The 18293-nt window shown below is 37.8% G+C and overlaps 1 protein-coding gene across 6 annotated transcripts in view; it reads left to right on the forward strand.

The window, feature by feature from the left end:
* The first annotated feature begins 324 nt into the window (after nucleotides 1-324).
* The window catches only part of TUT7 (terminal uridylyl transferase 7), a 65469-nt gene continuing 47500 nt past the window's right edge, over nucleotides 325-18293 (forward strand). For 2 of the 6 annotated variants that reach the window (XM_007969659.3, XM_007969663.3), the window contains exons 1-10: nucleotides 325-443; nucleotides 1591-2141; nucleotides 8291-8472; nucleotides 8984-9100; nucleotides 9616-9793; nucleotides 11626-11714; nucleotides 13738-13789; nucleotides 14691-14760; nucleotides 15565-15691; nucleotides 16978-17097. In XM_007969659.3, coding sequence (XP_007967850.3) covers nucleotides 1622-2141; nucleotides 8291-8472; nucleotides 8984-9100; nucleotides 9616-9793; nucleotides 11626-11714; nucleotides 13738-13789; nucleotides 14691-14760; nucleotides 15565-15691; nucleotides 16978-17097 — 1455 coding nt within the window. In that variant the 5' untranslated portion in view covers nucleotides 325-443; nucleotides 1591-1621. The other 4 variants (XM_007969658.3, XM_073021457.1, XM_007969662.3 and 1 more) reach the window with 4 other exon arrangements.

Here is an 18293-nt window from a genome sequence, read left to right on the forward strand (position 1 = left end):
AGAGGAGCGTCGAAGCCCAGAGAGAGAAGGAGCAAGCGCTGCTCTGGTAAGAAGCTCGGGCCTGGCCCCCGCGCGCCGGCGAACCGGCTATCCGGCTAGCCAGTAATCCGCCCGCGCTAAGGGGCGCACCCGGGGACCAGACCCGGAGACCGACACCTGGAGGGAGTGGGCTGGGGCACCGGACTGGACAGGCCAGGCGGGGCCAGGCGCGGAAGGCGGGGCCAGGCAGGGAGGCGGGGCCGGAGCGTGGGCGCGGCACCGCGGGGCGGGGCGCGGCGCGGCGCGCGTTTCCGGTGTGCGCGGCAGAGCGCTAGGGCGGGGGCACAGTCGGCTCCCAATCGCGCACAATGAGACAGCGCTGAGCGCCGGAAGTGGGGCCGAAGGAAAACACGGAGAGGGAGCCTGGCCGGGATAGGAAGAGGCTGGGGACCGCGGCGAAGGTGGTAAGTGCTCCTGGGCGCCTTCTCCCAACGTCCCTGCCAGACTCGCCTCCGGGCTGATTCTCCAGTTGGTTTCCTGGACTCCAGAGTAGTGGTCCGGCCTGGCCCCGGAGGTACGTTGGTTCCCTCCCCCGCCGGCTTCCTTGCACCAGTTTGGGTGACCGAGGAACCCCCAGGCCGGCAGAGACTGAGCTCTCGGGTTCGAGTCCGTGTTTTCACTTTTTGTCAGTCTGCGGGCGCAGAAGATGGGATTTGGGTCAAGACATTCGGCTCTGGCCCCCTGGCTGGCCGGGGGAACCCTGGAACCCTATGGAGACAGCAGGTCACTTCCTGCTTCCTGGTCCCCACGGTGGCTTTTTGGCCAGGAGTGCGGGGACGCCTCCTCTTTCTCCACGTCGGTCTCAAAAGGGTGGAAACTAAGGCAGATCGGTGGTGGAGCGGTCAGATGGGGATTGAAGAGGAGTGTCATTCCTCAGGGAATTGCTCTTCCTGACAAAACCAAACTTGTTTGGGGTTGGAGAATGGGGATTGAGGAGGTTAGCTGGAGTTGTCCCTTGATCGGAAACCCAGCCCCTTTGATTACAGCTGCACCTTGGTCGGGAGCCCAGCCCTTCCGTAACCTAAGCGCTCAAAGCCGGTCTGTCCGGAGTAGTGGTGGTGAAGGGACGGAAAATTGGAGTTGAAAGATGTAGTACTCCGTTCACGTAAAGTTTCGGTGTATAACACTTACAAGTAATTACCAACTTAAAAAAAAAAGACTGTTTCGGTAGTATACTGATAATATTGCCTTGGGATGAGGTTTTCTTTGAAGAGAAACGCTTTGTTACAGAGGGAAAAGCCGACCATACTTGGTTTGAGTAGTACTCTACTATGCTACCGTTCTGGAACCTATAGAGCGTCTCTTATTCACAGATTTAATCTTCATGCTAAATAGTAAGTATTAATTTTCATGAAGACTGTTAGAGGACCAAGCCTCCCAACCTCTAGAGTATTGCACTGATTATTAAGAATGTGATAGAATTTTTATTTTAAAAAAATAGGGAAAGAGTTTCACAGGCTTTGGGCATCTGTACGATAAATGTGTTATTTTGTATACTTGTATGATATCTTGTTATATAGTTTGATATTTTCCCAAAATGCCTTCTTTCAGGTGCAAAGTAAGAAAATTGAAGTCAAAGACCATGGGAGATACAGCAAAACCTTATTTCGCGAAGCGCACTAAAGACCGGGGGACTATGGATGATGATGACTTCAGAAGGGGTCACCCCCAACAAGATTATTTAATAATAGATGACCATGCTAAAGGCCATGGCAGTAAAATGGAAAAGGGCCTTCAAAAAAAAAAGATAACACCAGGGAACTATGGGAATACCCCCAGAAAAGGACCATGTGCTGTTTCCAGCAATCCATATGCATTTAAAAACCCAATCTACAGTCAGCCTGCTTGGATGAATGACAACCACAAAGATCAGAGTAAGAGATGGCTGTCTGATGAACATACTGGTAATTCGGACAACTGGAGAGAATTCAAACCTGGACCTAGAATTCCTGTTATAAACAGACAAAGAAAAGACTCCTTTCAAGAAAATGAAGACGGTTATCGGTGGCAAGACACAAGAGGCTGCAGAACTGTGAGACGACTGTTTCATAAAGACCTAACAAGCCTAGAAACCACGTCAGAAATGGAAGCAGGAAGTCCTGGTAATGTTTTCCAACTTGTCAGATCACAACCTCAGAGTCAGCAATGTCTTATTCTTTTTCATCCAAATGAGTTTTGTTATTTTCAGCAATTTCGTTTCAGTTTTTCATAGTTTATGTTTTAAGAAGTGGTCACTTAGTGTGATTATTTTAAGGATTGTAATCATGATATTTGGGCAGCTTCAACACATTTCACATGTTGATCCCTTTAAAAGTTAACTTTGCCCCAAGGCTCATTTTACTTAAGTAAACATGTTTTCTATAACGTGTTTTTTACAGAAGAGGGTAGCTATATGCCCCAGGGGACCATATCGTAATTGCTCAGTGGTTTTTGTGTTTTCAAAATTATAATTTTGTATTTGAATAATTAATGTGTTCATAATATAAATGACAGAATATAAAGGTTTTTTTTAAAAAAACTTACTTGTTGATGTAAAAATACAGTATACACTGCGTATATCTCCTGCCACAGGAGTTACATCTTTTGGGTATAGTGTCAGTGTCCCGAGATGAATAATCTGAGATCTTTGTTTTTCAAAAGGGATCATGACAAACAGGTTGAGAAACAAGTTTAGAAAGTCAGAAATAGATTCAAGCTTTTGCTGTTTGGTTTCAGTAAGACCAAAACTAATTTCTCAGTGCCCTCACATGCTTGGTTAATTGCCCCAAAAGGATAATAAGGAGGTAATATGTTTTTCTAAAAGTAAAAAGTAGATTTTGTCCATGTGGCAATGATTTCTACAAACAGGAAGGTTATTTTTATCTAATGGGTAATATTTACTGAAATGAAATAAAGTCACAAATTGGATGGAAAAAAATGAAACGATATCATAGTTGGAAACATGGACTTGTAAGTTTATTGACTGAAAGCATTTTTTAGTGGTCGTACAGAATGTGCTTCAAACTGGCCAGCACTTTTAAATAAATTTTTTTAGTTTAAATGCATTCAGGGAATATGTACACTTTCTAGATCGCTCGATGCCTTTTCATGTTTTCTCACAGTGGCCAGTTCATACACAGGTTACCTATAAGGTGTTTGAGTTTGTGTCCCATGCATATGAATACTTAAAAGCAAAAAGGTCGTCTTTTATTTTTACAAGGTCTTAGGATAAAAATGAAAGTCTCAAGTGCTTACTGATATTAAATGGGGGGAAATGTGCTATTTGATATTTTTTTCTTTTTTCGTAGATTCTTCTAGTTGTCAGATCCATTTATTTTTATTTTATTTTTTGAGATGGAGTCTCGCTGTGTCACCCAGGCTGGTGTACAGTGGCGCGATCTTGGCTCACTGCAACCTCTGCCTCCTGGGTTCAAGCGATTCTCCTGTCTCATCCCCCAGAGTAGCTGGGACTAGAGGCGCGTGCCACCACACCCGGCTAATTTTTGTATTTTTTATAGAGACAGGGTTTCACCATGTTGGCCAGACTGGTCTCGAACTCTTAACCTCCAGTAATCTACCCACCTTGGCCTCCTAAAGTGCTGGGATTACAGGTGTGAGCCACCGCACTCGGCCTGATTTTTTTTTTTTTTCTTTGGGACAGTCTTGCTGTGTCACCCAGGCTGGAGTGCAGTGATGTGACCTCCTGTCACTGCAGCCCCTGCCTCCCAGGATCAAGCAATTCTCATGTCTCAGCCTCCCGAGTAGCTGGGACTACAGGTGCACACCACCATGCCCAGCTGATTTTTCTCTTTTTTAAATAGAGATAGGGTTTCTCCCTGTTGGCCAGGCTGGTCTTGAACTCCTGACCTCGAGTGATCCACCCGCCTCGGCTTCCCAAAGTGCTGGGATTACAGGCGTGAGCTACTGCGCCTGGCCCTCAGATATTTTTAAATTGGAAAATTAAGAGTATATATCAATATCAAGTAGCAGAAACAGAATGAAGTGTTATAAAGGCGTTAAGTAGTAGGGAGACATAAAACTTAAATCTTTAAGCTAGAAATAGCTTAAAGTATTATCTGATGCAGCGCTCTGTTGGGATATATCAAAGATGTAATCACAGTTTTACAAATCAGGCAGCTGCAGCTCGGAGAGGTTAAATTTACACAGACCTGTTTATGCAGAGCAGTAAATGAGGAAGTAGAACTAAAATTGGGGACTCTGCTACTCTGGCCATTAACTCAGCCTCGCTGGACCTGAAATCCTGACGGCGGAGCCGAACATTTCTTGATAATTTCTGGGCTTTTAATTTGTGTTTTTCTTTGTTAAAAATTGTGTCTATTTAAGTGTTTCTGTATTACTGTGTCTAGGTGGGATGTGGGCAATTTTGTTACCTATAGTCTGTCTTGTAGAAGTTGATCTTGAAAACCATTTTACTTTATTATTATTATTATTATTATTATTTTTGAGACGGAGTCTCACTCTGTCATCCAGGCTGGAGTGCAGTGGTGCGATCTTGGCTCACTGCAACCTCCACCTCCTAGGTTCAAGCAATTCTCCTGCCTCAGCCTCCTGAGTAGCTGGGACTACAGGCATGCACCACCACACCTGGCTAATTTTTGTATTTTTAGTAGAGTCAGGGTTTCAGCATGTTGGCCAGGGCTAGTCTCGATCTGCTGACCTCCTGATCTGCCTGCCTTAACCTCCCAAAGTGTTGGGAGTACAGGTGTGTGAGCCACCACACCCGGCTGAAAAGCATTTTAAAAAGAAAGTTTATCAAAAATTTGCAGCTAGACATTAAAAGGAACTGTTTGCTGACCACAGAAACTTATGTTTTCTTATTTTATTTGTATTCTTATAAAAGCAACTAAAGAAGTTGCTTTTAAATGTATTTGAATAGGAGATTAATTTTGCTGTCTTTTTATTGGAGGTAATTCAAAAGCTTGCATGTTTTCCCTGTATGACACACAGGTATGTGCTTTCACAGTTATTAAGTAAAGAATTATTCATTTTCTGTCCCTTGAAAATCTTCATATAGGAAGCATTAAGCTTTGGTATAACATTATTTACTTTAGAGAGATTCAACTGAAAGTATAACTAATAAGGATCTCATTAAAGAGATTGAAATTTCTTTATCAAAATTGTGTCTTAATAAGGAAGGGTCTTATTCAACAATGTGAGAAGATATAATGGAAATTATGATACATTTGCTTTTTGTTTTCCCCTAAATACAGTACTACCTTCTGTTTTTTTCAGCTCTACATTACTGCCCCTACTTTAGCCCTCAAATGTCCTAGATTGCCAATTTAATGTATTTGGGACATTGCCATTAATGATCTTAGCTGGACAGCATCCACTCAAATACACATGTCCTTTGTGAACCATATGCAAATAAAATATGGGAAACTTGGAATGCTGAATATAGGGAACTCTTATTACAGTGAATCTGAGGTAAGCCAGGTAGTCTTCCTCCAAGTAATTATGAGAATTTTTCTTTTTCTCTTTTTTTTTTTTGAGATGGAGTTTCACTCTTGTCAACCAGGCTAGAGCGCAATGGCGCGATCTTGGCTTACCGCAACCTCCCCAGTTCAAGCAATTCTCCTGCCTCAGCCTCCCGAATAGCTGGGATTACAGGTGCCTGCCACCACACCCAGCAAATTTTTGTATTTTTAGTAGGGACGGGATTTCACCATGTTGGCCAGGATGGTCTCGAATTCCCGAACTCAGGTGATCTGCCTGCCTCAGCCACCCAGAGTGCTGGGATTACAGGCATGAACGATCACACCTGGCCGACAATTTTTCGTCGGTACCTAGCTTTACCCTCCAAGAGTCCCTCTGGTGAGATTTTGACAGTTTTTACCACGCATGCCTGTGAAACTAGGTTTAGAAGGTTATATTGCCTTTCGGTGCTAGTCCACTCCAGATGTGAATGTGTATGTTCCAAGAAGGGATTTTAGTAATTTCTCTCCAGTTTTTATGTTGTTAGAAGGCTGAATTTCAGGATTTCATCCTTTTTTTGTTTGTTTGTTTTATAGACAGAGTCTCACTTTGTCACCCAGGCTGGAGTGCAATGGTGCAATCATGACTCACCGCAGCCTCACCTCCTAGGCTTAAGCAGTCCTTCCCTGTCAGCCTCCCAGTTAGCTGGGACCACAGGAGTGAGTCATCTTGCCTGGCTAATTTTTTTCATTTTTGCTAGAGATGACATCTCACTATGTTGCCCAGGCTGGTCTTGAACTCCTGAGCTCAAGCAGTCCCTCCCACCTCAGCCTCCCAAAGTGCTGGGAATTACAGGCATGACGCACTGCACCTGGCCCCATCCATATTTTAATCTATATTTTCAATCCCTTTGATTTAGCCATGTGCTCTTGGAGAAGTTATTCTCTCGGATTAGCATTGTCCCCATCTGTACAATGGGGACAATATTAGTATTAGCAGGATTGCTGTAGGGATTAATTGAGGCAGTACATATAAAGTGCTTTACATCTATTGCACAATAAGATACACCATTGTGGTAGCTGCCGTTATCTGACAGAATTTCTGCAGCCATCCACTTCTGTATAAAAGCAGTAGGAGTTAATTGTGGTCTTTGGAGGAAGAGAGAAGTTACTCTTTCTAGAAAATGACAGCAAATATAGTTATGTGGAGAAGCCTTTGTGACCAGAAGAGAGGAAGAGTTTAAAAAAGGAATTCGGTTCCCTATCTCTAACTGGCTTGCGAACTAACAGGGGCGTTTCTAAAGGGTATTGCAATGTTATTTTAAATTTGTAATGAGTTTTTGCCTAAGAAACCTGTAATAAACACTGAAGTTAGATGCAACTTTTTTCGATAATGTTTACTAAATGAGCATGGATAGATCTCTAAGTAGAAGAAATGCTTATCTGAAAAAGAAATTTTTTTCGACCAGAAATGCTGGCCCTAAAAGATTATAATAATTTAATCGGGAGTAGGGGGGTATTAAAAAGGAAGTATTAAGGTAGCCCAAGATAGCCTGATTTTCTGTTGAAATGACAACTTACCTTTTAGTATTTTATTTGTTCAGTGCATTTTGATTGAGTTTTTGAAACAACTTTTCCAACACTTTAATTTTTTTAATTTTCTCATATTATGGAAGTTGTTTGCAGAATTTTGTGATTGTCATCTCAGGTAGTTTTAGCACAATGCTTGCTGCCTATCCTTTAGACCTCTCAGCAAGCTTTTTAAAAATTGGAGGTCCTATAAAATTTCCTTTTCAGCCAGCCAGTTCATTGTAATTGCCATACTAGTAGTCATGAGTTCCTCTGAAAACTTGATGGAGGAATTACTTCATGTAGGGCATTTCAGTACGTTTATATTTCCAAGCACTAATGTGTTACTAATAGTTTCATTTTTTAAAGCTCGATATAAGTTGTCAAAACTATCTAAAGCAATTTTTTATCATTTAATCCCACAATCACTTTAACAATTTGAAAAGTTGTAGGTTTTAAAAAGAAACAGGATTATTTTTATTCATTATAAGGATTATAGAACTAATAGCAGAGTTTATAAACAAATGTACTTAGAGAAAACTTTTGTTTCAATTGCCAGTTGTTTTTTTCCTTTGAAATATGCTCAGCATACAGGCCGTTCAAAGAAGCTAAAATAAAAGTAAAGGTAAAATGAGAGATAGTTGTCCTTAGTAAATAAAATTTTGGCTTGGACTTCTTCATATTAATGGAGGGACCTAGCTTATGTGTTATCGAAGTCTAAATTTGCAACTAAATGAGTGATTTTTCACTGCAGACAAGGATATAGTTGATTTCTGAGTTGTCCAGGGGTACATTGTCCATTTTGCCTTACTGAGATTGTTCACTTATAGAAGATGAAACCAAATGTGGATGGTTTTAATGAGAATAACAGGTGTACTTACAGATGTTATGGAATATATAAGATATATTTACAATATGTATTGTAATATATTAAATATAATATACATATACTTGCCTATAATTTTTCTGTTGCTTTACTATGCTCAGCAGTATACCAGGAAGAGATAATAAAAATCAAATTATATGACTGAAGTAGAATTCTTTTAAGTTTTCCAAAAAGCTGATTTTTATGGATTAATGTCTGCAGGTGATGCACTCACTGAATACAATGTTCAAGCATGTTGTCCATGGGACAGCTACCTTTCCTTCTGCTTTGCATTCGGATGGGATTTCTTCTCTCCCATGATTTAATGCATATGTAAGGTCTGCTTTTTACTCAGGAGTAGCATTATTTAATATTGCCAATAATATTTCTCCCCCAACTGAAGAAAACAAGAAGCAGAGGGCCAGACCTAGGAAGCCACGGAAGACTAGAAATGAGGAAAACGAGCAGGATGGAGACTTGGAAGGCCCTGTGATCGACGAGTCTGTGCTTTCAGCGAAGGAGCTGCTGGGCTTACAGCAGGCTGAGGAGAGACTGAAGAGAGATTGCGTTGACAGGCTCAAAAGGGTAACATCCTTCTATGTATATTTATTGGTTAGAATCCTGGTTTGGGCCTAAATTTTGTTATTAATTGAGTATGCATGCTGTGATCAATTAGATATCCTACTTTGGTTATCAGTATTTAAGCACTACAAGTTAAAAGTGATATCCAGTGTGATTTAATAGGATTAGGAGTCATTGCTATTGTACCTAAAATGACTGTTAGGGTAGTGATAAAGGGAACAATGACAGTAGCAATTTTAAAAGTGAAGAAGAAGCCAGGCACAGTGGCGTTCCTGTAGCCCCAATTACCTGCGAGGCTGAGGTAAGAGGATTGCTTGAGTTCAGGAGTTTGGGGCTGTAGTATGCTCTAATGGCATCTGTGAATAGCCAGTTCACTCCAGCCTGGGCAACGTAGTGAAACTCCTGTCTCTTTAGAGAAAAGAAATTGAAGGGGAAATCATTTCCTGGCTGATTTTGTTTATCTGAATGTTTGGTTTTACTTATGTCTCTCTAAATAAATCTCTTCAAATTATAGCGACCACGAAACTACCCTGCAGCCAAGTACACCTGCAGACTCTGTGATGTTTTAATTGAATCCATTGCATTTGCCCATAAGCATATCAAGGAGAAGAGGCACAAGAAAAACATTAAGGTAAATTGAATGTAACCCAAACAAGTCTGCTTACCTGTGAGTTGTTATTACTTGTCATCTTTGTGGCTTTCTTCTCCTTAAGGCTATGATATTGATAACTTTACTGCTTTATTTATTGAATATATTTGAGCCAAAATACATAATACTGGTCAGATGTATTTACTGGTTAATTTTGTGAATTTCCTTAAGGGCAGCATCAGGATATATGAAGTCATTGATAGGACCCAGGTATATGTCCTTATACTAGTATTAAAGCAAACAGTGTTTGTAAGTGCTGTTTTTAATATTCTTTCCTTACACTTTCTCCTTATGCCCGCCTATCCTCTGTTATCACTGATCCACATTATGTGCAAAAGGAAGTATGTGTATGTTTGATAGGATGAAAAATAACACAGCTAAGATGAGAAGGGAGGGCTAAGAAAAAGAAAACTCTATAGGGCGTTGTCTTCGTGAATGGTAGAAGGTAAAAACTATGTGACAAAGTCATTTTTAATCTCAACATTTGATCTTAAAAGGAGAAGCAAGAGGAAGAGTTGCTCACTACGTTACCCCCACCAACACCCTCCCAGATAAATGCAGTTGGCATTGCCATTGACAAAGTGGTACAGGAATTTGGCTTACACAATGAGAACTTGGAACAGAGGCTAGAAATTAAACGTATCATGGAAAATGTGTTCCAACACAAGTTACCAGGTATTTTCTAGATTTGTTTTTCTATTTAACTACCTAAAAGTACCTCATTCATTTCTCCTACCAGTAGTAATTTTCACCAAATAAAAATTTATTTCCCATGTCATGAAGCGCTCATGTTTTCTGGTTTTTTTTTTGTTTTTTGTTTTCCCTAGCTTTCCCCAAGGTAACAAGGACTTTCATATGCTTTGTCATTCCATTATCAATTTTACCCTGTGTGCGAACTTTTTTAAGTTGAATGCCCTGCATTATTGGGACACTATGGGACTCTTGCGTATATATTGGTTTGCCTTTCTACTCATCTAAATTGACACCATATTTTGAGTTAAAATCAAGAGAAGTATCCTGAAGTTATTTTCAGGTTATTCATATCAAAAAAAAAAAAAAAAGATTTTATTTAACTGTACTTAAAAGAATTGTAGCATCTAAAATGAACTTTGAAAACCAGTTTTAATAAATTTGTATTGGATTTTATGCACTGTTGAGTTGATTTTCCAAGTTATGTCTGTCTTCTGCCTGTTTTTAACTTTAGACTTTTGGCATGATAGGGAGGGGGGACAACTATTTGGAGTGTATTATATGAAAATTTAAGGTCAGATATGCTCAATGCCTGACACAACTGCTGTCAATCCTTGATAGCAACAAACCCCAGCCCACATCGTCCCCCAACCCCCACTGTCCATTCGTGTTTAGGTAAATGGTTGGAATAGCTTAATCATTCTCAGTCCTTGCTGTGCATCAGAATTACCTGTGAAGCCAGGGACAACTATTTTTACAAAGCTCGACAAGTGATTCTGATCCACAGCTAGGGTTGGAATCATTATTTGTATTTGTCACCCTATAAATCTTAAAACTATTTGTTCTACTGAAAGATCATACATATAGTATTTGTAACAGATATACTTTCATAAGAATAAGGGAAAATAATCTACTCATTTTATTATATAGGTGTTTCCTGAAAAGTCCATTGTAATTTTGATGATTTTTACTGTAAAATTTCATGTAAAAATGAATGTACTTTGTTGTGGAAAACTGCTAAAACCCAGTGAAATCACTTGAAGTTTAGCAAACCTTAAACAAACAAGAAAACCAACTCCTGATGAGAAAGCATACTATTTTGACATCATAGTAAAACATTGAAAATAAATGCTATAATATAGATAGTGCACATATACACACATACGTCTTCCTCTGAAGAGTGAAGTGCCTGCTGCCTAGCATTTTAAATTATATCAGTGATATTGTAATTATTTTTCAGAAGTTTATCTATAGGGATTATGTTGTAGCAAATGCTTTTTGTTCATATTGAGAAATTCATATTAAATATGTCAAAAGATTTTTTTTTATTGTTTTAGTGAAACCTCTTTATAGTAAGTTACACCTATGTGTGCATTCTAAAAGGTGAAAAGAAACGTTTGCATTAGCTCTTGAATATACTGTCAGGTTTATAAATTTAAACAAAGGCATTCTTTTTCAACTGACACATATTAAAAATTATTTTAAAGAGTATTTTCTTCATAAAATGTGACATTTAGATAATAATATTTTCTTCATAAAATACATGATAATGTAGCAATTTGACATTTTACAACTGACATGAAGAGTGGCTGTTAAGCTAAATGATAGTTGATGCTGCCTTCCCTGTTAAGTGAAGAGCAAAGAGCCACCTATTCCTTTCCTTTGTTTATGCTAGTCTTGAATACAAGTTTGCTTTTTTGTGTAATTTTAATTGATGCTTCTGTTTCTGAAATAGCAGTGTTTTGTTACAACTTTTGAGAAATTTTACTGTATTTATGACATTTATTTATTTATTTATTCATTTATTTATTTTTTAGATTGTTCCCTAAGATTATATGGGTCATCCTGTAGCAGATTGGGTTTCAAAAATTCAGATGTAAACATTGACATCCAATTTCCAGCCATTGTAAGTACAAAATGAAATGCTGGCATTTTCAGAGTGGTATGGAAATTCTTTCTTGCAAATGTAAACTATGAATATATTTTAGATATTTGAAGATATTTTAAGTGTAATGACAGCATCTGCTTGCCTTCAGCTTCAGAGCTTTTTTTTTTTTAATACTCTGCAAATTTTCATACTTATTTTAGTCTGTGGATCTTTTATACATCCAACACTGGTTTTTCAACCACGTGCACCTGATGGGGGTGTTTAGGTTCTGTTACTTAAAAAGAGTAAGTTTTCTTGATAAAATCAACTTTCCAGTGGCAGAAAGGGAATTCAGATTTTAAACAGTATAGATATTTAAACATTTATGATCTGAAAGTTTAATTATCTCTGGAGTTTCCTCTTTTTATATACCTATGTTATTAGAATAATTAGGCTTTTAAAGAATCACACCTAGCCTGGATTTCTGGTTTAAGCATGATTTAAAAGTATGTTGATGAGTTAGAATTTTAAAACTGGAGTGTAGCTGGGCACAGCACAGTTCTGTATTCCCAGCTACTCTGGAGGTTGAGGCAGGAGGATCACGAGCCCAGGAGTTTAAAACTGTAGTTAGCTGTGACTGTACTTGAGAATTGCATCAGCCTGGGCAGCATAGTGAGACCCTCTCTCTTTAAAAAAAAAAAAAGAAGAAGAAAAAACCAGAAGGCACTTTAGTAGATTATCCGTTTCTCTACTGGTAGTTCCCACAGGCCTGTTTATAAATGATCTGTTTGCAGTTATTTGGGTTGCTTGTTAAAAGTCCATATTCTGAGCTGGGTGCAGTGGCTTAACCCTCTAATCCCAGCTACTTGGGAGGCTGAGGTCAGAGGATTACTTGAGCCCAGGAGCTCATGAACAGCCTGGCCAGCCCCACCTCTCTCAAAAAAAAGTCCAGATTCTGGGGCCCCAGAGGTTCTATTTTACAGCCTCTTACTTCTTGCTATACCTGACTGCTGTAGCTACCTGGTAAGCTACCCAGTAGACTGTTTTTTAACCTTAAATTCTGATCAGTGATTTACCAGCCATAGCAGTTATTTTATTTTGATCTGGTGTTGTTAATTCATTTAGCAAATATTCACTAATCCCATTTGTATGGCAGACATACTAGGTTATAAAGGACAAAACAGAGATGGTTCCTCTTTATGGAACTCATCTAGTAAAGGAGATTAGTAATTACCTTGTAATTATAGTGAGAGCTGTGCAGGTAAAGATTCAGGGATAGAAAATGACAAGGGCTGGGCAGAGATAAAGCAGTCATGAAGGCCTCTTTGAAGAGGGAACATTTAAGCCGAGCTCTAAAAGATGAAAAGGAGCTTGCAGGAGAGGGGGAAACAGGGAGGAAAAGAGTTTCGGGCAGAGGGAGCAGCATTTGCAAATACCCGAAATCAATAAAGAACTTGGCATATTCAAGGAGCTAAAAGAAAGGTTGTGTAAGTATGGTGAAGGGACCGAGAAAAAGAAGAGCAGGAGATGAGGATGGCAAGGTAGGCTGGGCTTGACTTGCAGAATCGTGTAGACCGCAGTAATTAAAGAATTTGGTTTTGACCGAAGGGCAGTAAGAAGTCATTGAGAGTTGTAAGGATATAGTTGATGATTTTAAATGGTCTGGTTCCAATGCAAAACAAGGATTTTAAAAAGAAATGCAAGACTGACTCCAGGACCAGTAAGCTATCTGTTGCAATGGTATTAGAGTGAGAGGTAATATTGTTAGCAATTTGACAAACTTCCAGCTACCACTTTGAGACTTGTTGAGAGGCAAATTACCTCAATAATTAGTTAATCAGGAGTTAGTTGTGTAGTAGGTCTCTTGCCCACATTCATCTTCATTTGGTGTTGATCTGTCTGTCTTTGACTGACATATGCAAACAGCATAGTGAGCAATTACTTTGGTAGCAATGTGCATTTCTCATTTAGAAAGGAATTTGGGGAACTTCGGATGAGTCTTATATCAGTGAAGCAAAATCACTTAGGAATAATTTCATGTATTCATTGATTTATTTCCTAGATGTCTCAGCCAGATGTCCTCTTACTTGTTCAAGATTGTTTAAAGAACAGTGGTAAGGCCAAATTCCACGTTTTAAAATTTTTATGTTTATAATTTGGATATATCCTATCTCTCAAACTTTGAAAATAGCAAGGCATGCTTTTAAAATTATTTTTATGGGTAATATCCAAAGCAAAAAGCAAAGCAAATGCCCATGAATTATTAACTAAAGTCCTGTTAGTAGTTCTACTATGCAGAATAACCATTTCATAAGTAAAGCTTTTAGCTTGATGACATCGTCACTATTTATAAAGATTAAATGAGTCCTAGATGTGACTAAGAAATGCAAAATATGTAAAATGTACTCTTGAGGGTAAAACTAAAGGATAATCTGTTTTTATCAATGATTAAAATCAATATTTTACCAACAGTGAATAGGTGTAACCCAACCCTGATTAATGAATCCGCAGTTGTGCCCATTTAGGTTTATCAGTTGTCTAATATAATGTCTAGCTTGGGGCTTTATGGCTTTTTGTGTTTTACATAGTCCTCATGAAACTGTAACATCTCTTGAATTAGTCATCCCCATCCTCTTTGTTTTGGTTAAATTTTGTCTTCAATCAATACATATTTCGACACTGAATATTTTAGTAGCTTTTGCAGCAACTTTGTTTTTAAATGTATTACCTATATTTCTAATTGTTATCCATGTAACATTTGAATTTTCTGATCCGATGATGTAGTCACTTCTAATGAAACATTCACTTTACAAACTAAGGATTTTATATTAATGTGATAACTTGGTTTTTGAATATAATATTTTTTCCTTTTCAAGTCATTTCAGGGCATTATTTAGTAGTGGTCTTTCAAAAGACTCACAGCTAAGGGACAACTGGTACTTGTACTTTATCTGGTTCTGCTTTTAAACAAAGCTTTAATTAACCCACTTAATATTTTTTTTCTTCTTTCCTCAGACTCTTTTATTGATGTCGATGCAGACTTCCATGCTAGGGTGCCAGTGGTGGTGTGCAGAGAAAAGCAAAGGTCTCATTTCTTTAAGCTGTTTATTTATTAACTATCAACTCACCAAAAGCACAAGTTCTTTACTACATCCAATTTTTAAAATTATAAGCTTTTTATTTGGTTATCACACATGGTTCCTACTAACATTCTCCCTATACTTTTGGCATTTGATGTGAAGGGGGAAAATCCTATTTTAAAAATAATAAAATGACTTAAAAGAAAAAATATAGGAAGGAAGCATTTCAGTCCATTTCAACTTGATTTAAAAAACAGCCTTATTAAATGGTTACTTGCTGTAATCACCTGTATTTGCCATCCTTTTTAGCAGCATTTATGGCAGTGCTGAGTAACAGTGTGACCTCTCGAGTTTATCTCTCTCCCTCCCTCTGTTTGAAAGTATTACTGTCACTACTGTAAATGGGTGGTTTATGGACTGTAATGATTGTTCATTAGGCACATTCCTCCAGCTCTTGGGAAAACACTCTTATTGTTACAGAGATGAATCATGCTGCCATTTGAAACATTTTATAATATTTTCCTTATTTGCATATCCCCCAAAAAATAATTTTAATATTTGAAAACAGAATTATGGATCTGAAAAATAAAGGTTACTCAGAAAATAGCCACGATATCTTTTTTGTAAAGAAAATTTACTTTATTAAATGACCCATAAAGATGTAGTAAGTTTTTTTCACTTTTAAGCTTTTTCTTTTTGAAGAATTTATTATCCATGTATATTAGTTGTTGGCATAAAAGACACTTTCAGACCTGTATAACACTTTTTTCTTTTTTTCTTTCCCATCCTCATCCCCCACCTCTCACCAGTGGTCTTCTGTGTAAAGTGAGCGCAGGAAATGAAAATGCTTGTCTGACAACAAAGCATTTAACTGCCCTTGGAAAACTAGAACCAAAGCTGGTTCCTTTGGTGATTGCGTTTAGGTACTGGGCAAAGGTAGGCTTGAGTTCTTTATGCATGAATATATTCTACATATAGTATAAGCAGTATGCTTTGATTTTTACTTAATTTAATCTTCAGTGTTTAAATGCAAATTTATAGACATCAAAAGAGAAAGGCATCTGAATTTTGCAATGGAAACGTACAGATGGAAGATTCAGTGTTTCTATTTCCCTTTAACAGTATTGCTCAAAAGATCAGAATGATTTATAGGGCTTATTAAAAATCAGATTTGTGGGTCAAATCTCAGAGGATAAGGCCCAGGAACTTACATTTTAACTAGTTTACCACAGTGGTTGTTAGGCAAAGGAAAGTTGAGCTAAAGCTTCTCATACCATATCCAATAACATACAGAGAGACTGCAAAAAATAGAAGATACTCTCTGATCTTGTTTACATTTCCATAATGTTTTAAATATATTTCAATTAAAATACTCAAACAGTAGAAGATTTAACATTCCCCCAAAATGTAAGGTTGAGTCATGATTATAAAATTGAGATTCTGTTGCTTGAACCTGGGAGGTAGAGGTTGCAGTGAGCCAAGATCGCGCCACTGCACTCCACCCTGGGTGACAGAGCGAAACTCTGTCTCAAAAAAAAAAAAAAAAAAAATTGAGACTCTATGTATGTGCTTTTAGAGATAAGCAAAAGCTTTACTGATTCAGATATATCAATACCAATAGATACTTCCTGTTTCTTGGATCCTGAATGAACAAAGGATTTCCCACTCTTCACTGGGTAAATTATAATTATAATATGCTATCCTTTGAAAACCACCGCCTGCTTCATCACTAAGTAGAATGTGCCTTTTTAGTTGTTATTTCCATTAGTGATGATGAGTTTGTCCACATTCTCTCCCCACACCAGCCTTTGTGACCAAAGCATGCATATGCAAGACGCTATGGGTTAGGGTAAAAGGACCATGGAACTGGCTTACATTTGTAACTGAACAAATATTTTTAATTCATTAACATGTATTCTAACCAAATGAATGAATTGACCATGTATATCAAAAAATAAAATAGGAAATAATATTTTAGGGCCATCCACAAGTGAGTATGGTTAACAGGATTAAATATTCGAAATTGAAACTATCACTTAAAACCACAATATGTGGTTGCAAAAGTATAAGGAAGTTGTATATTTTATAACTGCTATTTTTGTCTGAAGAATTACCGTAAATCATGTAGTAAACAAGAATGAGGTTACAGGTTTTAGGCCAAATCGTGTAAATGACAAATTCATACAAAAAGAATGCTTAACTTTCTTTTCTCTTGTTTGTAGCTTTGCAGTATAGATCGCCCTGAAGAAGGAGGTCTGCCACCTTATGTGTTTGCCCTGATGGCCATTTTCTTTCTTCAGCAGAGGAAAGAACCCCTTTTGCCTGTATATCTAGGATCATGGGTATAAAACATTTTTTTGCTTATATATCTGAACTGATTTTATTACAGGTCCACAATGAAATTTTGCATAATTTCAAAATCTAGACACCTAACCAGAACTGATATGGATTTATTTATTCTACTAGTGTGAATACTCATACCTTTCACTGCTGAAATACTAATGTGTTTGATTTCAGTATGCTGCCCTATAACCTGCTTAGGGATATTATTACCTTTCTAGACTGTAAAATCTCTTAATTTTTGAAATATATATGGGCCTGAGACGAACAAGAGACTGTGACCCTGTAAATTTACCATTTGGTACATTCTTTTTTTGGGTACAGTTTTCTAAATTGATACTTGGATTTACATATCACCTCCAGACAGACAGACTGTGGGAAGCATTTGGTACACTGTAACTTACTTTCTGTTTCTAATCTATTTCTCTCCATAACCTATAAAAAAAAAAAATGTATATACACACACACACATATATATATAAACATTGAGATTGCTACCTGTACCACAAGTTGCAGAACCTAATAGTCATCTCTTGAATAATATTTTGACATTATTTTTAAGATGAACTAGAATTCATGTGATCACTCTTTCTTTCTGGATAAATTAATGTTGAGTCGATTTGTTCAAATAAGATTTAAGAAGAGACCATCTGAAAGAGTCAAAATGGTATTAGCTCATCCTCTTAGAAACCTTATTTTTAATCCCTTGGTATTACCTTGATATACTTTTATGTGTAGAAAGACTCCCATTTTATAGAAAGACCCCTTAGTGAAAAGCTTACTTTGACACATTGGCTATCGTAACTACTTTTCTTAATGCACATAGGTTTCTCTCATCATTTAAGGAGTTCTTAACAATGAGTACACGTCAAAAAATATATTTAAAGAGAATTTTTTCCTTATACTTAATAAGCTGAGATTAAGCAGGGACTTTTATCTACCAGGCCCTGGGAATAAAGACTGAAGTAGAATAACTCACTTGTAAAACTATCCTGGCATAAGGGATTATTGCATGCTGTGTATCCTAGTAATCTAAAGGTAGTTCTCTTTGTGCCTGTAGTATTGACATGAGAGAATTCAGAGCCATGAGAGGGTATCTCTACCAGACTACTGTCCTGGTAGAAAAAAGAGCAAGAGAACAAAGTCAACCCTTAGTTGATAAATAACTCTTTCTAGCACACCCAAGTAGGAATCTGTG

This window comes from Chlorocebus sabaeus, chromosome 12 (genome assembly GCF_047675955.1).
Source record: "Chlorocebus sabaeus isolate Y175 chromosome 12, mChlSab1.0.hap1, whole genome shotgun sequence".
Lineage (NCBI taxonomy): Eukaryota > Metazoa > Chordata > Mammalia > Primates > Cercopithecidae > Chlorocebus > Chlorocebus sabaeus.